At 36.0% G+C, this 22,819-nt stretch overlaps 1 protein-coding gene across 1 annotated transcript; it reads right to left on the bottom strand.

The window, feature by feature from the left end:
- Positions 1-9,734: 9,734 nt before the first annotated feature.
- Positions 9,735-21,293, bottom strand: LOC115918193 (aqualysin-1-like). The gene is made up of 9 exons (XM_030984612.1): positions 21,243-21,293; positions 20,428-20,553; positions 19,520-19,636; positions 17,765-17,906; positions 15,764-15,873; positions 14,770-14,911; positions 11,854-12,038; positions 10,690-10,861; positions 9,735-10,266 (listed from the first exon to the last, which is right to left on the bottom strand). Exons 2-9 carry the CDS (start codon positions 20,533-20,535, stop codon positions 10,127-10,129), a joined length of 1,116 nt encoding a protein of 371 aa, XP_030840472.1. The 5' UTR covers positions 20,536-20,553; positions 21,243-21,293; the 3' UTR covers positions 9,735-10,126.
- Positions 21,294-22,819: the final 1,526 nt, after the last annotated feature.

Consider the following 22,819-nt stretch of genomic DNA (forward strand, 5'->3'; position numbering starts at 1 on the left):
ATAAAGCTACATGAGGACAACAAACTTTTCTTCTCGTACCATTCGCGGACATCTCTCAAAGTTTTCCATTCCTCTTGCCCGCCTCTCCTTCTCTGCCTCTGCATCACAATTTTGAGGTAAATCAAAAGGACCATTATTGACATGAAGTTATATTCGGTTACAAAAAAATATATAGACACGCATTTGTCTCGTGGCTGCATACTAACTATATAAGATTGATATGTTTGTTTTCATAACATCTTCTCAATTTCTCACGCTAAAGCTATCGAGGATAACACACTTTTCTTCTCGTACCATTCGGGAATATCTCTATAAAAAAATCCAACCCTCTTGCCTCCTTCTCCTTCTCCCCAAACTTCGTGTACACTCGTACATTCACGATAATGCCTGTTAAGGTACTTAATTACATAATAAACTGAATTTAGTAACACTTATTGCCACGTGTCACGTCGAAAGTGATGTATCGGATCGATTATAGATGTAAATTGTGATGATGATGATGATGATGACGATGGTAGTGATGGTGGTGGTGTTGGAGGTGGTTGTGGTGCTTGAAGTAGTTTCGTTGCATTGTGGTGGTGGTGGTGGTGGTGGTGGTTGTAATGATATTGACGAAGATGGGGGGGGGGGGGGGGGCGGGGATAAAAGTGATTATGTTGATGATTATGATGATGATGATGATGATGACTAAACTTAGGAATTGGTAATTTTCTTTTTGATGTTTGTCAACATTTTAGATTCACAATAACATCCAAAATGGCCGTTTTGAACCCCCCTTTTCCTTGTTGAAACAAAAACGTGCCACGTATACATGTCATTTCTTTCACTCTTTTAACTCTTGTCATTTCTAATTGTTTACCCTTATTTTGTGTGATTTTGGTGGTAGTGGAAATGAGGTTGTTGGTAATGATGATGACGATATTGATGACGATGACAATGATATTGGCGTTGATGATGGGGGGTAGTGGTGGTGATAATGGTGACGAGGATGCAATGATTAACGTGGTGATGGAGATGATACTGAAGCTGAGCGTGGTGATGTTGTTGTTGTTGATGATGATGATGATGATGGTGTTGATTAAGATGACTGTGAAAGAGGAAGCAGAAATTATCTACCTTTTCAATGGGCCGTCTTAACAGACGAAATTCTAAGATAGCCGTTTTGTAACCCGACCCCCTTCCCCGTCGAGACAAAACGTGCCAGGTACGTTCAACGTCTCTGCTTTCCTAAAGCAGTATTTGCACAGAGTAGATTACAGAATAGTCAGGTGACATTGGGGCTATTACAATGACGTAGTTGAGGTTACATTAATAATGAGTGAACACCATGAAACATGAAATTTCTTTTCTTTTCCCATTCCATTAGATTGAAAATATGTTATGAGAATTACATCTATATTGGAAAGTATGAGTTGTCGTTACAGGGATACAACTTAACAAAGCGTACAGATATGAAATAGACGTAATCGTAGCATATTCAAATAATCTGTGTATTCATGGTACTTATAAACTATTTCTGAAAACCCCTTTCTTGATTATACATGATACAGTATCAACACGTTTTCATATGTTTAACTTATTTCTTATGAACATAGTTACGGAATCAAACATTATGTATCATTCAATGAGCTGACTTTACCAAAAAGTGAAAGGTAACACCTGACAGGGAATGGATTACAATCGGCACAAATTATTATCTTAGGTGTAACGCACTATAACACGTTTATGTGGTGGGGTACGCAAATAATACGTGTAAATACAGGTATAGCCACCAGTGCTCTTAGATTTCTAATTATTTTAACATGATAATTTTATAATGTAATGTTGTCCGAATATGATTCAGCATCTCTTCCTTTATATTTTAAGTTACCAATAATATAAAGACGCACATCGTCTCGTGACTGCCTATTAGCTTCATAAGAATGATATGTTTGTCTTCATATCTTCTCAATTTCTCACGCTAAAACTATTGAGGACGACAAACTTTTCTTTCCGTACCATTCGGGAATATCTCTAAAAGTTTTCCACTTCTTTTGCTTCCTTCTTTTTCTCCGCAAACTTTGTGTACACTCGTTTATTCAAGATAATGCGTACTTAATAACATACAAAAATGAAATAAGTAACTCTTGTTTACTCGTGAAACGTCGAAAATGATACATCGAATCGGTTGTAGATGTGAATTGTGATGATAATGATGATGATGAGGATGGTAGTGATGGTGGTGGTGTCGGAGGTGGTTGTGGTGCTTGAAATAGTGGCGATGCATGGTGATGGTGGATGGTGGTGGTTGTCATGATTTGTTTTGTGTGTGCATCAAATGAGGTGTTTTTTAAATTTATTTACATTCAAGCATCAAAATATAGTTGTGAAAACAAATGTAATTAAAGATATGTTGACAATTTTCTCAACTGTACAATATTTTGCTCTTTTTCATCTAAATTGCTTGTAACAGTTTTTCAGTTTTTTTTATTTTTTTTTATTTTTTTTAGCTTTTGATTTACAAAATTTTTTTTTTTTTTTTTTTTTTTTTTTTTTTTTTTTTTACTTCACTTTAAAAAATGTATTTTAGTTTGAATTGGTTTTCATTAAAACCATACTTATTCCGGTAGACTTACATTCTGTATATACACCAGAATGCGATCGTTGTTACAACGCCTATCTCTCTGTAAATATTAATCTTCATTAAACAATAGATATCCATGCAAAAATCAGTATTAAAGGTGTTCTTCACAACATGTTTGATAAAATCAAATAAAGTATACATTAAATTCCTTTTGAACACGGAATACCAGTCATTATTTCCCCCAAAATGACAGCACCTGTTGGTGAATGTCTGTTTGAAAATATTATATTTCAAAGTGTAGAAAAGTTTGCTGCTTACGTCACTGATATGTAAATCAAATTCTTCCAATTTAAAAATAAGGAATTTCGAGAGAGTGAATATGATCTACTGGTTCAATTTCTTCATTTGTAAAATCATTAAACCATATCTTTAGAATAGCTTCCTTCCATTTAGTATAATCGAATAAAAGGATTTGCTTGCTTTTCCTTGTTTCAAGGCGTACTGACCTGTCTTAACCAATCTGCGTAAAAAAGACTTTGTATTAAAAACAATAGATTTGTTATGTCATATTATTTGCATATGAAAACATTTATCTGGTACAGGATAATTTTACTACAAGTATAACCTTTCACACAATTCCAGGCTTGTAATATTTCTAAGTAGAAATCGCGAAGTTGCCATTTCTGGTCATCGAATGATTTATGGTCATAGTTACAGTTCAACAGAAGATTTACGCCACCGAGCAAATCAAAACGATAATTACACATATCTTTCTATACACCTTTACTGTCATCATAGACCTATTACGGATGGACATTCAACGTGATTCTTTCTTTGATCCAATGATAGTCGCCGCCTTCTGATTATGTGCATCTTAATGAGAACATTCAGCTGTTTTAACAATAACGACTGCGTAAGCATTTTCGTCATTGACAAAGGAGCAGTTTCCCTCTCTTGGGTTTTGTTTGGATGGTGTGCTCTTTAAGAGTGTGTCTTTAAATAAAAGCATCCCCAATGGGGAGCAGCAAAGTTGAAAAGCAGACGATTTTGGTGATATGAAATGTATTATTACTGATTCGCACACTTTCACACACACCCATAACCTTATAAAACAGTTAGAAGGCCATGATCTTTGTAACTCTGGAATATTATGAGGAAATAGGGGGAAACGGGATTTTAAATCACAACCCCAAAATCCAAAAATAACCTCTATCTGGTAATATCAACATGTTTTTCAAAATTAAATACATGTAAAGTACACTGAACAACAATTTCCGATTATAAGTCAGAACTGCACATCAATTTTCCATGATTTAGGCAAGTTATTATCTTCTGCGCATGTAAATTAACATGTGTAAAATCACTATCTTGATTCTGTCCCGGCTTTTTGGCGGTGACCATCATGAGATAAAAGTGACGAAACATGTACGGAATTTTATTGAGATGACGGAGACAATCACAATGAATTCGTTAAGAAAACGATGAATGTCCATCCGTAATAGGTCCATGCTGTCATCCGATATTCTACCAAGCCATCTTAAACGAAATTCAATATCAGTTTCTCAATGTTAACTATACTTAATCCCCCTTGGCTTTAGTCTTGAGTAAGGATGTACCTTTCTATCTTGTCGATTTTGATAAATTTGAAAACTGATTGATTTAATTTCTTCAGACACTGTGGAGGAATCGTGTCCCCTATCATTAAGTGAACTATTTGATTTAAGGCAAGTGATTTAACATCTGTGATTCTTCCAAATAATGTGAGGCTTCTGCTTCTATTCTTCTTCCATTGCTGATTGTTCAGGAGACCAGAAACGTCTGTTTAGGATTATTAAAAAGTTATTAGACAGGAAGAAGGATCCATTATATCCCAACACTGATAATGATCATAATCTTGCTAATCGTTTTTGTGATTATTTTGTAGATAAGATAAGAAGTATTCGAGAAGAGTTAACTGATTTAAGTTCTTACAGAAGTACTGACACCCTTTCAGAAATTGTTCCTGTCCCTTCTACTGGCGTGTCAGAATTCACTCTCGCCACATGTACTGAAATTAGAAAAATCATCATGAATTCCCCTGTGACTTCTTGTGATTTAGATCCGATACCAACTTGTCTAATTAAAGAATTTGTCAATGACTTTGTTCCCTATATCACTCAGATAGTTAATAAATCCCTAAAGTGTGGATTCTTTCCCAAATGTCTACAACATGCCCTCATCAAACCTCTTCTTAAAAAACCCTCTCTAGACAGACAGGATTTAAAAAACTACAGACCAATTGCAAATCTAAAATACTTAGGCAAGGTAATAGAGAGAGTTGTTTCCGGTAGACTACAGTCTCACTTAAAGAATAATAGTTTGCAAAATCCTTTCCAGTCAGCATACAGGGAGATGATTAGCGTGGGAAGTGCATTGTTACGGGTAAACAATGATGTATTAATTGGTATGGATAATGGAAATGTCTCTGGTTTAGTACTGCTTGATCTCAGCAGTGCTTTTGATACCGTTGATCATTGCATTTTGCTAAATAGATTAAAGGAAATAGGTCTCAAGGGTATTGTATTGAAGTGGTTTATGTCATATCTTTCTAGTAGATCACAAGAAGTTTGTATCCGTGATGCTACCTCTGCTTCAGTTAGTTTAGATTTTTCAGTCCCCCAAGGATCTGTTCTCGGTCCGCAATTGTTCAATGTTTATACTCTGCCCATACAGCATATTGTTCAAAAACACAGCATCAATTATCATATGTATGCAGATGACTTACAGCTTTATTTTATTTGCAAACCTGTCCAGAAAGAAATAGATGAAAATGTGAAGAAAATTGAAAACTGTATAGCTGATGTAAGGAACTGGATGATTGAGAGTCGCTTAAAACTAAATGATGCAAACACAGAATTCATTTTGCTTGGCAACAGTAGACAGCTCAGTAAAATTAAGGTTTCTCATGTTCAAGTTGGTTCTGCCCCTGTATCTCCTGTACATAAAAGCTAGGAATCTTGGTGTAATATTTGATTCTGCCATGTCACTTGAAACCCATGTTTCAAATTGTGTTAAACTGGCAAATTGTAATCTTCGTAATATCCGTGCAATTAGGCAATATCTCTCACCTCAATCCACCCAACAGTTATTACATGCTTTTGTTACTTCGCACCTTGATAATTGCAATTCATTACTCTTTCGGCTACCCGCCAACCAAATTAACCGATTGCAAAAAGTTCAGAATGCTGCTGCTCGCCTTGTAACTAACACCAGAAAATCATCACATATCACTCCTATCTTGAAATCTCTGCACTGGCTCCCTGTTCAACAGCGTGTGATCTATAAAATTCTACTCTTAACCTATCGTGCACTAAATGATCTAGCTCCAGAATATATTTCATCCCTTCTATCACCACACTCCGCAGGTCGTTCTGGTTTACGTTCATCACAAAATAATAGACTTAAAGAAATACGTACCAAAAGAAATTGGGGGGGATAGAGCATTTGCATCAGCAGCTCCTTCTTTGTGGAATAAGTTACCTTTCTCTATTCAGACGGCCAACACTCTCTCTCCTTTCAAAACTGGGCTTAAAACTCACCTGATGCTCAATGCATATTGTTAAATTTCAATGTTCTTTTTATACAATGCATGCAAAACAAACAATAACACTGTGCCACATTGTATATACCTTGGCACCATGAACTTGTATGATCTAATGCAAGTTAACATTTAATATTTCTTTAATCTTAAGTATGTTGAATATTAATTTAAATTATTTGTATGCGCCTTGAGCATCTTTAGAGATGGATATGTTGCGCTTTATAAATATTGTTATTATTCTCCAGTTGTACAGGAGTTTCTGTAGTTTGGTCAATTTATTTTCCCAACTCAATTTTGTAGCATTGTATAAGTCTGCAGATACAAAATATATATATAAGCTATATATAGACATAATATATAAATATATATCTTAAATACTGCACTGGGGGGGGGGGGGTGTTTTACAAAGATCCTAAGTCGAACTTAACTCTAAGTTGGACTTAAAAATCATGGAGAGCCATTTGAAGCCTTAAAATAAAATATATTCAAAACCAAAATTCAAGCATTTTACATTTTTCATAAATTTTACATCAGGAACATGAAGTCTCCTTGATAATAGAAAATATAAATGATTTCATTCAACATTTTATGCCTTTTAAAATAACTTTTACAAAATATTTTCAAAGATGCTAACGGATTTCCATAATTGTTAAGTCCAACTTAGAGATACGTTCAACTTAGGATCTTTGTGAAACACCCCTCAGGTTCTCTTGACCTACTAAGATCAAGGTCGGAGAAAGACCAACTTTTCTCGTCATCTCCTATCCAGAAGAGAACAGTTTTCTCTTTATTTAATTTCGGGCCTGCGACTTTTCCAAATAAGTCTAATTCAACTATTATATTCTCTAGAGAATTTATATTTTTAACAAAGAATAAGGTGTCGTCAGCATATTGTAAAAGTTTAAGTGTAGAGTTGCAACCTTCAAATCAAATTTTAAAATGGAATTATTTTTCCTTCCTCTATTAGCTATGACTTCAGCTGCCAAAATGAACAGTAATGCTAAGAGGGGGCATCCTTGTCGTATCCTTCTCTTGACTGGGAACGTTTCTGATATCCATCCATTTACAATGACTAAAATTGTATCACAATGTGAAAATTTTTACCACCCCTGAACAAAAAAATCCTAAAAAAAAAAATCCATACATTTTGTTCATAATGCACAATTAGAAAATGCAAGGATTATAACAGTTTGGGAAGAATTCTCATTTTAATAACATTTTATTCGTAAAATGTTTTTAGACGAAAATCTTATTGTGAGCGCAATAATTATGACCTTATGAATTGGTTTATTAATATGTGTATAGGGAATATCCTTAAGTATGTTTGATTTCAACCCTACTCATGAGGTACGAGCTGGGCTTGTGTAGCCGCTCCTCTTAGCTGGGCTTGTATAGCCACTCCTCGAAACTAGTCCTCGTAGCCACCCCTCGAAGCTACACCTCTATAAGCCACTGTTTGTTGCCAGAGCTCGTTGCCACTGCGAGTTGCCAGTGATCGTAGCCACATTGCATGGACACTCGTCATAAACTCGTCGTAGCCACTCATGACAGAAACTCCTTGTAGGCACTCATCATAGCCAAATTTCATAGACACATCGTATAGACATAATGATTTTACTTGGGCGACATTGTTCCTCGTTTTCTCATCTCTCTCGCGTCTTTTCCCCTCCCCTCCCTTTTAATTAAGTCTTTCTCCATCCCATCAATTCTCTCCTTTCCTGTTTCTATTTTCCCCCTTTTCGTCATCATTTTTCTAATGCTTTCCTCTTCATCCCTCATCTCATATCCCTCTTCGGCTTCCCTAACTCCATTTTCTTTCCTCTTCATCTTCTTTTTAGATCTCTCTTGGCCTCTTTTTCTTTCCTTCTTTTCTATCCCCATTCCCTCATTTACTTTTACTTCACCTTTCCCACCCCCTTCTCTCTCTCTCTTTACCATTGTCTTTCTGTCATTGCATTCTTTCCTTTCCTTTCTCTTTCCTTTTTTCCTTTTCCTTCCTTTTCCCTCTCAATTTCACTGTCCTATCTCTTTTCTTCCGCTCCCTTCTCCTTTAATTTGTCGCCTCCCTCATTTCTCCTCATCTTTCTTACAGAGGTGGCACATTTGCGCACATGGATTTTGAGTAGGAGGGGGGGGGGGTGTTACACCCTCACGTACCCATCTAAAGATGCCCCTGAATCTATCTGTCCACCTTCTCCTCCTCCTTCTCTCTCTCTCTCTCTCTCTCTCTATATATATATATACACTGTTGCTCATAACGGTGGAATATTTTTTTTTATCCCAATTTATGGAATTATTTTAAAAATAATTTAAAAATACTAGATCTAGATAATAGTATACAGTCTCAGATTTTATTGAATAATAATTTGCCAATATGTGTTTTGCGTGACTGCTAAAGCATGTATATTATGCTACTATGTTTACCAACTAGGGGACCTATGCCCTTAAGTCATAAATGACAGTAATGAGGATTAATGCCTCACAAAAGGGCACTAATGTAGCACATCGACACGGTGTTGATCCTGGGGCCTCACAGTTACGAGGCCATTGCTTTGTCACTGAACCATGACTGTACGCAGCGGGGGCTAGGGTAGGGGGCAGTTTCCATAAATTAAAAAAAACACAGAAAATGCAATAAATTTTCAATAATTTATTGCATTCTACCCCGGTCCCCAACATAAAAAAATCTTCTGTGTGCCCATGCCTTGAGCCATAATGCATGGCCGTCCAGAGTATTTTTTTATGTTGGGGACCGGGGTAAAATGCAATAAATTATTGGAATATTTATTGCATTTTCTGTTTTTTTTTTTAATTTATGGAAACTGCCCCCTACCCTAGCCCCCGCTGCGTACAGTCATGGTTCAGTGACAAAGCAATGGCCCCGTAACTGTGAGGCCCCAGGATCAACACCGTGTCGATGTGCTACATTAGTGCCCTTTTGTGAGGCATTAATCCTCATTACTGTCATTTATGACTTAAGGGCATAGGTCCCCTAGTTGGTAAACATAGTAGCATAATATACATGCTTTAGCAGTCACGCAAAACACATATTGGCAAATTATTATTCAATAAAATCTGAGACTGTATACTATTATCTAGATCTAGTATTTTTAAATTATTTTTAAAATAATTCCATAAATTGGGATAAAAAAAAATATTCCACCGTTATGAGCAACAGTGTATATATATCCCCCTCCCCCCTTTTTTTTTCTCTCTCTCTCTCTCTCTCTATCTATCTCTCTCTATCCCTCCTACCCTAGATATCAATAACAAAAACAATATCGATGGATATTTTGCGTAAAACATAGAAAAGTCATACCTCTAATCATAAACATAGTATGTCATAGTTTCTTCATCGCATAATTATGTACCTTCAATCAAAATTATGTATAGTTATTGTTCTGGGGTAAATGAGAAAGGGGAAGTGATAATGTTCTCTCGCTCTCAAATTTGTTTAGTATTTCCTCTTGCCTATTCTCATTAGTTTACTTTATTGCCACAAACCAAACAACAACAAAGTATGGACTCAAATATATGTTTATTTTTAATGCTTGTTTTTATTTCATCATCTCCTTACGCACCGGTCATTCGAAAAATCTTTACATCCCAAAATATAGATTACCAAACCGTTCTGCAACAGAGAACCCTAATTTTAAACTATATGTATTTCCTATCATCACTTATAACTGTTTGTACATTGGACGTCCCTATTTGTGTTTATTCTTAAAAGGGTACTTTTCGGGTTAAACACTCATCCCCACGATTCAAAATAGATGTTTAGTTTTTATAGCTCTCACGATTACTTTCATGCCGAAGTCTGCCAAAGGACTGTACCAGGTATTAGTATGTCAATAATTTTGATGACCCCCGCCGCCTCTTTAAAACGAAAGTCAACTGACAGTTGAACAGAAAAGATTAAGGTCGTTTTTGATAAAACACAACGACGAGTTAGTGAAAGGAGATGGAACGTTTTACTGAAGGGTCTATGCGACGTACAGCAAAAGGTTTGGGCTTCCTGAACCAGGGTTAGAGATTTGGCCCGAAGTAGCATCGCTGACCAACTTAGCTGCCACTTGAGTAGGAGAGTAGCCGGAATTGTTTCCGAGAATGACTGCAGCGGCGCCTGTTTATTTATTATTTAAAACAAAGAAGGGGGGGGGGGGCACAGCCAGATTAGATGTCATAAATTGGTATTTCCAAAATGAAATGATATTTGAAGACAAGTATGCATTGGAATCATAAGGAGACGTTTCGATAGTTATGCTAATATTATGGTCTACAGCTTATAATACTCAATTATGAATCATGATCATGATGATTACGTGCCAGAAATGAGGCTTAATCGTCAATATTTGTTAGTATCATTCATGATCTAGTATTTGATCATTTATAGGCTAATGCTTGCAGATGGTTTCAAAGTGTAGACAAAATAATGAATATTATTCCTAGTAATTAGCCTACTAGCAAGTATTTATTTTTACTACTAGTTATTACCAGTAATTTATAATTATTTACAATTACTGTTATAAGCCAAACAAATCCTTACCCGCAACAGCAGGGCATGCCATGCTGGTACCATCCATTTCTGTGTAGCTGCTTGATGTGCCATATTTAGCGCTGTTAATATCGTCACCAGGGGCGAAGATGTCCAGGCATGAGCCGTAGCATGAGAAAAGTGGTCGAGAGTCGTCAATGGAGGTCGCACCAACGGTGATAGCCTGTCGATGGACCACAGGATTGGTTTTCTTTATTATTCACTTATTTAAAGTTAGTTAGTTATTTTGCCTATAAAAACTCCAGGGTTATTTATTTATTTTTTCTATGAAGCCTTGTGATGTACAACAAAATGATATCAACACAAATAAAATACAAACAAGAAACTTTTTACACTATGCATCAAAGTGAACATTACTAAAACACAAATCAGAGCAACTAACGTATATATAATACGATTTCTTTTTTAAAGTTGGATAACAAAAAAAAAGTTGGAATTGAACAAGAAACCAACTGAAAAGAGGTACTGCTAACAAACAATAAAATTGGAACTTGATATGAAATATCAAAATAAAGGATAATGGCCAAATGGATGGACCGCCTATGTCTGGATACACTCTTAATAGACATAGGCGTACTAACATATTCACATTTTAGGCATACTTTAAAAAAAAGGTTGTTCTTCAGATTTTGAAAGCTTGCCTGATATAACAACAAGTAATTTTTGCAGACTTGATTCCAAGTAATGTGAGTAGTTCATTCATTAATAACAGGTTAATAGAATAACTCGTCACTAGGTCCCCAGGAAAGGAACATCCATACATTTAACATTTATTTGTAAACCGGTCCATTGAGCGATCCTAATAACAGGCATATAAAATACGTGACGAACACACCTTTTTAGTCCGTATTATTACATTACAAACGTATTCGTACAAAAAAGCGAAAAACAAAATAATATTGAGAAAATGTATATTTTCAGCAGAAATGTTACCTTTCAAATCAAGATCTGCGTCTAAACTGAATGAGTGCACAGACGTGGGCATTTTTGTTTTTGCAATGCCAAAAATGCACTTCCGCATTTTCTTATATGAAACGACATTGTTCTTGCACATTCGGCTTATAACTTTTTTTTTCTTCAAATTTACTATTCAGACTAATAGGAATTATACAAAAGCAAGCAAAGATGAATAATAAAAGAAATGATATGACTTACATCCGAGGCAGAAGCTGGGGAGTAATTACAGGCATCGTCATAGCTGTTACCGGCCGCTACAACGACAGTTACACCGTCATCATGAGCACTGGCAACGGCGTTATTGAGAGACCACGAATAACCTCCGCCAAGGGACATGGAAGCAATCTTTCGGGACCTGCTGGAATCTGCCACAGCATTCAGACCTGTAGAAGTCGAAGAGAAAAAGCCCAAGTGGTATCACTTAATGTTGACTTGAAGTACAGTCTATGCATGATAATTCAAAATTTCGCGTAGCAAAAAGGGGGTACACTGTGAAAAATTTGGGCAATATTTTTCGACCATTTACCCAACGTTGTGCCAATAGTCAACCCAACCATCTATTGGGCAATATTTTGCCCAGTGGTATTGGTAAACGTAAGCACCCTACTTCACACGTGCATAATTGTTTCGTATTTTGACCAAAATTTGAGCAAAGATATGACCTTTCAACTGCCCGACTACGGTAGCCCACTTGTTGGGAAAATCTTGACCAGCTGTTGGGCCACTGGGAAAAATATTGCCCAATAGATGGTTGGGTTGACTATTGGCACAACGTTGGGCAAAGGGTCGAAAAATATTGCCCAAATTTTTCACAGTGTAGTTTTAAGGGATCCGCGAAAATGTAACTGTTCGGGGATTTCTAAAGGTATGTCCACCCTCCTCTCTCTCTCTCTCTCTCTCTTTGTCTCTCCCTCACTCTCTCTTTCTCTCTCGCTCTCTCTCTCTCTCTTTCTCTTGTTCCCCTGGAAAGAGAGGAACGGTTTCTTCTGTAAATCTTAGTAAAATACGTGGCTTTGAGAAAGCTTTTCAATCGTCATACGCAATATTCTCCAGGAAATCTAAGCACATCAAAGATTTGAATAGATTGACAATCATAATTGTTTGATTTATTCGGGGTAGCCTCATTAGTATTAATGTGCCTCCTATGCTCTTTCCGAATGCCTTGCAATTAATTAAAGGATGTTGTTTCCATCAGATACTCACAGCACACAAGGTGGGGGATCTTTGCAGTGTCTGAATCACATTGGAGACCGGTGCTACTAAAGTGTTTGTTTTAAATAATCTTTTCTCTGTATATGTGGGATGGGTGCACCAGCCCTAAGCTGAATATTCCACTGGATGGGGTTTTCCCCGAGAGAAACGTTCATTCATTTCCACATTGTCATAAAACTTGTCTAATATGAAAATAGTTATAACAGGTGTTAAATACGACCTAGTGCAAAATATTTATTAATTTCTATGCCATCCTACTCAAGGATCGGTCTTATGTCATGTATTTTGGCCGCCATCTTTGATTTACATTTTTTTGGTGGCCATAACACATTTTAAACAGTCTACGTGAATTTGTCGATCCCCGATACCTAGGTACAGATACCATAATTACATCTCTAAAACGGATATACAAAATTATCACGATATATGGTTAATTTCAGGTTCCGGTGGCCATCTTTGATTACAAAACGGTGGCCCTCTTTGCTATTGTGTTGAGTATGAGGCTACTCTTAACCTTCATAATAATTCAAAGCATGCCAATGAATATTAATATATTTTGCACATACTCCAAATCCTGCTAACTACAGCTTTCCTGTAAACAGTAAATCATTTCGGTTATTGGGCTGGCGGCCATTTTTGGCGCCATCTTGGATTTCCAGGTTTCTCGGTTAACATAACCCATTGTAAGTGGTATGAATGGAGAACTCAAAGCCTCAGACCTTAGGTATAGAAACCAAAATCACATCTCTAAGACGGTTATACCATGAGTAATGGCAATTAAAAGGTATTGGCGGCCATCTTTAAAGTCATTTTGTAAAATAACCGTTTTCGGGGGTCCGATTTTTGAAGAACTATTGTATGTTGTTTCTGATGTCAAACACTACCGGGAACCTTAGAAAAACCTAAATTGACCGGACTCATAGGAAAGAAGGTCAAAGGTAGTACCTTGATATTGCTATCTGCCAGCTTCATACCAATGTTATTTCAATTTTATTTCATTCAGTTAAAAAGACAACATTACATATACTAATCAGATATATATCATAAAAAACACATGAAGAACACATTGGACAAGGACATACAAAAAATGAATAGGTTGCAACGTGAAAGGAAACATATTCCTTGTACAAAGGTTGACCTTTTTTTGATAATAATACCAATTACCTACTAGTGCTCGAAACAACCGCGGGCTCACTAATGAGTAAAAAGAAATGCACCTATCTACCAACATTTGGGAGACTAGGAAAGGTCAATGGAATTCCAGCGTGAAAATCATTTGCAAAAAAGAGGGAAAAAAAAACCTCATATAAAATAATGTTATTTTTTTAAACTTCTTTATTCATTCATTAATATTATTATCTGTTATTATCATTATTATCATTACAATTATAGTTATTATATATATTTGGATTAATAGTATTATCATGATTGTTATCATTATTAATATCGTTATTATTTTTTAACTATCATCATCATTAATTTAGTTACTATTATCATTGTCATTGTAATTGTTATTATTATAAAAAATATTATCATGATTGATAGTTATAACTTATAATGATTGTTATTATAATCATTACTATTAATATCATAATTGTAATTATTAGTAGTAGTATAGAAGTAATGGTGATAATAAGTATTATAAATATTATTATAAACGGCTGCTAGGCTAAAGCCGGGGTAATAATAAATGTGCCTCCGAATAGAATTATCTAGATAGATGGTGCTATAGAAATGCCTATTATTATTATTATTATTATCCATGTTATTATAATTACTATTATTAATAACATTGTTGATAATCCCTGTGAATATAAGACTGGTCAAAATATGGTAAGCTAATAATCCCATTTGATACTTCAAATATTTTTGGTTAAGATGGGTTACGATGTATAAGCCTACCAGATATGATGTTAGAATAAGAACCAGATCCCGTACAGTCCAACACACGAACGCTGTAGATGTTGGCACTAGTGGCAACACCACTATATTGTCCTCCGACTGTTCCGGCACAGTGAGTTCCGTGACCATCGCAATCAGAGCCCTTATGATATATAAAAGAGGGAGATAGAGAGAGAGAGAGGGAGAGAGAGAGAAAGAGAGAGGAAAAAAGAGAAAGAGAGAGATTTAACAATTAATCACATGTTCTTAAACTGGACACAACGTTTTTTTTCTTCCTTTAAGGCCAGATTATATTCGGAATAAAATAGTGTGGACTAATATGTCTGAATAGAATATGTCTTCAATTTTGTTTATAAAAAAATAAAAAATATTTTTATATATTGATGATCATGTTGCCAACTTAAAGACCTCAAGGCTTATTTAATCTAAAGTTCCTGGTATGAAACGAAATATGGCCATGCATCAAAAAAGGACACATTGCATGCAGATATTGTTGCTCTTTCTATGCATCAGCCCCTACTTATATTAGGTCTGAATTAAAAGTTATAGAGCCAAACCACAATAGTTGAACTGGGGACTTCGATGTGTAATCAGTATCATCAACAGCCATTTCATTTGAGTACTATTTCCACAGTTCATTAATTTTAAATCTAATGTACTAGCTTATGTCGATAACTCCTTATATTTTGTTGTAAACATGTTCTTCCTTTTTGTTATATTTTTCCAGGATTTTTTTGTATACCCCTGTGTGTATGTAATTATGATTTAGATTTCCCCCCCCCCCCCTGTTTTATTACAATTTCTATTCATGTGTGTGCCTTTTTATCATGTTCATAGGACCCCAGGAAAAGAGCAGTGGTAATATGTAAATACAAGTGAAATGGGCTATCCGCCATGGTTATATATATTTATAATTTACCATGTTATTATGCCTACTGTGATGGAAAGAAAAGCAAACAAACAAACTGTGTCGAAAGTGTTAAAAGTCACTTACATCTCCACCATCGTAATCCCAGAATGATTGGGCACGATTACTGTTGAAGTCCTCATGCGAGTAAGTGATTCCGGTATCGAGAACGAAAACATTTACCCCTGAACCCGTACCTGTAGTGGATGACAATCATTGAAATATTCGTTGCACGAGAGATTATATGCAGGTTAAGAGTCGTTTTTCCGAAGGTTCACAATTCCGAAGAATCGTAGTTCCGAAAAATAAAATTGAAATAAGATTTATAATTCCTAAAATAGGATCATATCGTTTTTCGGAATTACTAACCTTTGAAATAACGAATCCTATTTGTTTTTCTGAATGATAAACCCTATTTGTCGGAATTACGAAACTGGGGATAAACGGAAAATATTTACCCCGTGGAAGGAAAATTTGTGGTTTGGAATTACGAACCTTCGGAAAATTGAGCGCCTCCCCATAAAGTGTACCCGTCCAATAACCTTATTTTTTTTAATCCCAAGGGCTTACGGATTATGAGTTCATGTTTGCTAGTTCATCACTGAATATGTACTGCATGCAGGTTAAGTCACAATCGGATAATTAACGAGGCTTGTCGAGTTTATTATCCGGCTCATTGTGCCTTAATCGAGTGCAATTCATACCACTAATGCACGATCTTCAAAACATAAATTATTTGTTTTTACGAAACGGGTCAGCAATATGAAATTAGATTCCAGAAAAAAGGAAGAAACCCGATAAAAATACCAAGTGTCGGACTGTCAAGGAGGTCTCCATTAGCTTTACTGAAAGACATTATTAAAATGGGGTGGCGCAATATGATCGTCGTCTGGCTACAGGGAAGCCAAACAATACAATGCGCGTCTAGTCTCAGTGCGCCCATCGATGTCCTTTACATTTAAAACATAATTTGTACTCGCTAGCAAATAAACGCACAAATTAGCTGTGCGTTAAAGGACAAGTCCACTCGAAGAATAACTTACTTTCAATACGAGCAAAAAAATCAGACAAACAATTAAAAAAAAAGTTTGAGCAAAATCGGATAACTAACTCACAACGCAAATTGCCAAGATGGTTATTAGTTTGTAACGTCATGTCCTCACTATTTACCAATTGCTATGTATGGTTTAATCCCATTAATTTCCCTTTTTATTCCTCAAAACTTGATTTCCCCATGCCTTTGCCCAGGCTATATGATTTGTATCATATTGCGAGCATGACATTTCACAAAATATTTTATGAACTTTGAAGAATTTATACTATTTTCTGAACATTGTATATTCATAATTATTGATTTTTATGTCAATAATTTATCAAAATTCGAATTTTTCATGATTTATCTGGAAAAAACTACTCTATATTTAAAAGTGCATCCACACCACATACAAACATATATTACTATTAATCTAACTTGGATGCTGGTGTGAAGAAAAAAGATTATTAAGGAGAAAATAGGAAATTTATATCATCAATATAAAGAAATAATTAGTGGATAGTGAGAACATGACGTCACAGACTCATGAGTGAGTTGCCAATTTGTCTAGTGATTTTCAAAGTTTGTAATGTCATTAAAAATTCATAACTTTCTTATTAGTTATCCGATCTTGCTCAGACTTTTTTTGATTGGTTAGTCTGATTTTTCTGCTTCTATTGAAAGTAAGTTATCTTTGGAGTGGACTTGGGCTTTAAGATATATAGGCCCATCACTTTTTAGTCGTGGGTTTTCACTTTTTGTTGGGATTTGCCCTGCTCCACCCCGTTACTTAAATGATTTCGCGGTGAACCTAATGCGCAGGCTCTGTTGTTTGGAACCAGTAGCCTGGACGACGAGCAAATCACTTTTGTATTCTATATGGCTCATATCATGGAATGACCACAACCCACAAGACCGACAGCGCATGAGACCAAAAGCCCATGAGACCGATATCCTTTGGATTAAAACCCAAACAAATCCCCATGATTCTCTTTGTTTTGCGATCTCATGATAATGACAATGTACGTGGATGACCCCTAAATGATTCTGCTTACCGCTAAAGTTGATGTTGCCATCAAGAGGTAGATAACGCTCATCGATACGGTCAAGCCCCCAGTAATTACTACCGGTTCGGCTACCGAGCTTAGTAGCCAGTCCATCTTCCTCAATGTAACTGATGCCAGTCAGACTACGTACCTTTAGACCACAACAATGTTCAGTGAAAACAAGTAATATACATTGGGTGGTTACATAACAAATTAATACTTATATACTTGTAATAAGTCGAACTCTCGAAAGTGTTACATCTTAAACAAAGTATAAACACACATCACAAATAGGTATATGAATAAATCCCATTAATCAAGGTAACAAAGTAAATCTATAAGATTAAGAGATAATTGTTAACTATAAGAGAGTATAACAATCATGTGGAGTTAATTAAAGGACAGATAGGAAATTGCATCGTTAAAGATGACCGGATTGGAGCCAAATGTGGAACATTAATTTTGTTAATGAGATTCGCACTAACTTCGTCGTAACCGGATGAATTGCTAGGCTTTAATGATTTAGCTATGCGAATTATTTTGGTACTAGTATCAGTATACTCTTTTTAATTGGATTAGAAAGAAATCGCTTAAGTTGTGTTATTGCTATCGATTTTGGCAGACACTTTTAGGTCAATATTAATAAAGTACAAATCAAACCGATTTGCCGCCTCCGTAGGGTCTGAGTTTTCACGGCAACTCTCATAGATGTGTGGTAGTTAAGTAATTTGTTTTCCCAATAATATTATTTTATATATTCTATGTGGATTTCATAGTGCCTTTAACTTGTTTCTAGTTGTTAACGCATTGCCGTACTTAGACCCGAAATGATTGATGTTTCGAGTCGACGGACTGCGAATAGATAATATATTAAGTTGATTTATTTTCTTGATAGATGTCACTATTGCTTTAGTCATCCATGGTCTTTTAATGCCTTTCTGGGACAGAAATTTTCAGCATTCCTAAAATTATGGGAAGATAATAAATCAGAAAATTTAGAAACATTGCCGTCTTTTAGGGAAGCTAATTTCTCTACATTAAAGTCGCTTATTAAGTATATTAAAATATTTTCTAAAGATATGATTAAGTATGTCTTAAACTATCTCATCACATGATTCAAGGTGGTTGTTTGGGGTACTATCTATTGCACCGGTTGTAAAGTGCATAATTTTTTAATTGATTAGGTCTGCAATTGTTATGAACAGTACTGTTAGCATTTTCCAGAATTGTAAATATTTAAAGGAGTAGAGCAGACAGTCTGGTAGTATTTCCACAAGAATTAAAGTAAGGGGGACCTTACCTTTTGATAATGAGGAAAGATATGATTAAATGTGCACAAAAGGCTGAACATAAACCATCAAACTATCTATTTTGCCTCACAGGATTACCACCATTTTCAATCAGTAAAGGGACACTTTTTTCATTGCTCGAGGGATATTTGTAATGAGTTTTGGAAAATCTGGGTTCGTATGCCCCTGTTTTCCCGGAAACGGGTACTCTCCCCTATTTTTAGTAGCTGCTTATTTAATTCCCATCATCACACGATAACACTGGTGATAACAGCAACGTCATATAGTCTTATAATCTTTCTGTCTCATTTCTCAAGGCATGGCCACTATACACAGGTAGCTTTTATAGAGAGGTGGCCGCTAAGGCAGGTTTGACTGTTTATGTTTATATTGCTACAAACACACGCGCGCACACACACACACATTCATATCATTAAGATGATCATAACAATTTCTAGCATAATGTTTTGCTCACCTTTTCAAGCAAATCGCCATCGAGGGTGAGAACGACTCCATTGATGAGGCCGGTCAGAGTCTTTCGGACGGTCCCTGTCTGCATGGAGGCAGCGAAACTACCGACATTGATGCCATCCTGCAATCACAATTATAACAATGGTAATATTTATGAACAAGGCGACCCTAAATCAGCTATGAAAGTTAGCTTTGAAAATAAAACTGTTTACTGATTTTATGAGTAACATTCGATCAAAATTTTCTCTTGACAAATAAAAAGCTTGTTAAAGGCTCGCCCTACATAGTAACAACCGATGTATGCAAAGTGGATTCCATTTATAGAGATGCCACAGTGCATAGCAGGTGGCCAGGGTTCAGGAGAGAAACATGCATCAATTGAAATGCATTGTTAAAGAGGTCTATTGCAATACGTCAGCAAGAAAATAGAGTACTTGTGCTAAACAATGGCATGGTGATCACACCAGCCCCAAACACTGGATTTGCTCTCTCCAGTCCGTTGCCTAAACGATTTCACGGAGGACTTTATTCGCAGACTCTGTCGTTTGGAACCAGTATTAAACATGGACGATGAGCGAATATAACGTTAGCATTTAGGCCTCTATTTGTGCAGTGGGGAAGCCATGTCCATTATTTATGTAATAATTATTTTGAAGCCTAAAATCTCTTTATCTTGCAGGAACGTCAAAGTAATAGTAATAGCAAGTAGTAGTATCATCAATTAACTAATCCTTGTACTGTATGAATCTGACAACAATTACTTTGGTGGGGAAAAATCCACCTGCCCTAAAAAAAACTGCAACGAGAGGTTTTCCACCGTCGAAACAAAGTTACCTAGAGCTTCACTGTAGTTTAGTTCTTTGACAAAACTACTAAAATCAGTCGATTCAATTAATATGACAATGATCTTACCTCAAGAACGACGATGTACTGGCCAGGAATGTTAGGCTTAACTCGGTAGAAAGGCGCAAGGCTGCACTGAGCCACGGCAGCGAAGAGGAGAACAAGAAGAGCTTGCATCTTGATTCTGTGGTTTTTCTAGATTCATTTCATTTTAACACAAACAAAATACAAAGAAGATGAAGTTAATGAGTACGAGATTGAAATGAACATCCGACGAATAATGTTGCTAGCCTGACTCGATTGTGGATCTGACTAAATATTACGATAAATCATTCTTTTTTAAGCCAATTTATGTTCTCCATTCCGGGATACTCGGTAAGATATGGAAGAACGAATGACTAAATAGTACGACATTGGTCTTGTCCATAACATAGAGAAATAACAATACATAATATTTAGAAAAGAATATACTACCCAACTGCAAAATGCGAAGAACAATCGGCGTCCGGAGGTCACTTCACACCGTACGATCCATTGCGACTGGATTTGAGAAAACTTGAGATAATTTTGTTGAGAGATGAAAATTTGAAATCCGCTCAGTAGTAGCTCTGGAAAGTCATTTGAATAGTAAAATCAATATTTTAAAGTTTTGTAAGTCAGGCTTCCAACCTATAGGATTTTTCGCAAGACAGTTCACATTCTCTAGCCGATAACCAAAAATATGACTGAAAGGCCTGCTATTTCGATTTTTTACTTTCGCTATGATTTTTCAGAATCTAAAACAGGAAAATTTCACCTTTTTAAATGCTCAGGTTTTCCCAAATCTTGTCGATTAGGGTGGTGAAGGTGTGAGGTCTTCCGTCCGATGTCTTGCAAGCTCTTACCGAACTTCTGAAGAGATATGACGAACTTGATTTGATGTGCTAGTATTGTCCTCTATTTATTGAGGATGCCTCCATAGACATAACCCTATGGGAAATTGACACCTGTCCATCGTTGCACATTTTTTTTGCTTCATGAATTAGATTTGATATTGCATCATAATTTGAATGTATATCAAAAGGAAGGTGGCTGAATATTTACTTTATAAGATTGATATGTTTGTTTCATAACATCTTCTTAATTTCTCACGCTAAAGCTACATGAGGAAAACAAACTTTTCTTCTCGTACCATTCGCGGACATCTCTAAAAGTTTTCCATTCCTCTTGCCCGCCTCTCCTTCCCTGCCTCTGCATCACAATTTTGATGTAAATCAAAAGGACCATTATTGACTTGAAGTTACATTCGGTTACAACAAAATATATAGACACGCATTTGTCTCGTGGCTGCATATTAACTATATAAGATTGTTTTCATAACATCTTTTCAATTTCTCATGCTAAAGCTATCGAGGATAACGCACTTTTCTTCTCGTACGATTCGCGGATATCTCTATAAAAAAAATCCAATCCTCTTGCCTCCTTCTCCTTCTCTGCAAACTTTGTGTACACTCGTTTATTCACGACAATGCGTGTTCAGGTACTTAATAAAATAATAAACTGAATTCAGTAAGTCCTGTTGCCACGTGCCACGTCGAAAGTGATGCATCGGATCGGTTGTAGATGTAAATTGTGATGATGATGATGATGATGATGATGATGATGATGACGATGGAAGTGATGGTGGTGGTGGTGTTAGAGGTGGTTGTGGTGCTTGAAGTAGTTTCGTTGCATTGTGGTGGTGGTGGCGGTGGTGGTTTTAATGATGTTGACGAAGATAGGGGGGGGGGGTGATAAAAGTGATTATGATGATGATGATGAAGATGACAAAACTTAGGAATTGGTAATTCTCTTTTCAATGTTTGTCAACACTTTAAATTCAAAATAATATCCAAATTGGCCATTTTGAACCCCCTTTTCCCTGTTGAAACAAAAACGTGCCACGTATACATGTCATTTCTTTCACTATTTTAACTCTTGTCATTTCTCACTTTTCACATTTATTTTGTGTGATTTTGGTGGTAGTGGTGGAAATGAGGTTGTTGTTGGTGATGATGATGATAATATTGATGACGATGACAATGATATTGGCGTTAATGATGGGGTTAGTGGTGATGTTGTTGTTGATGATGATGATGATGGTGGTGGTGATTAAGATGGCTGTAAAAGAGGAAGCAAAAATTATCTACCTTTTCAATGGGCCGTCTTAACAGACGAAATTTTAAGATAGCCGTTTTTTAACCAGACCCCTTCCCAGTCTAGACAACACGTGCCACCTACGTTCATCGTCTCTGCTCTCCCAAAGCGAGTATTTGCACAAAGTAGATAACATAATAGTCAGGTGACATTTGGGCTATCAATGACATAGTTGAGGTTACATTAATAATGACTGAACACTATGAATGATGATTTTTTTTTTTTTTCCCCATTCCATTAGATTGAAAATATGTTGTGAGAATTACATCTATATTGGAAAGTATGA

This window comes from Strongylocentrotus purpuratus, unplaced genomic scaffold (assembly GCF_000002235.5).
Source record: "Strongylocentrotus purpuratus isolate Spur 01 unplaced genomic scaffold, Spur_5.0 spur5_scaffold_14, whole genome shotgun sequence".
Lineage (NCBI taxonomy): Eukaryota > Metazoa > Echinodermata > Echinoidea > Camarodonta > Strongylocentrotidae > Strongylocentrotus > Strongylocentrotus purpuratus.

What these genes read in the sequence shown, in the direction of transcription:
- LOC115918193 (XM_030984612.1), bottom strand. Translation starts at nt 20,535, where the DNA reads ATGCAAGCTCTTCTTGTTCTCCTCTTCGCTGCCGTGGCTCAGTGCAGC. An exon ending in CCCCAGCTTCTGCCTCGGAT is followed by an intron (nt 10,862 to 11,853) that starts GTAAGTCATATC and finishes GTCCATCGACAG; the next exon opens with GCTATCACCGTTGGTGCGAC. An exon ending in GGCATGCCCTGCTGTTGCGG is followed by an intron (nt 10,267 to 10,689) that starts GTAAGGATTTGT and finishes ATAAATAAACAG; the next exon opens with GCGCCGCTGCAGTCATTCTC.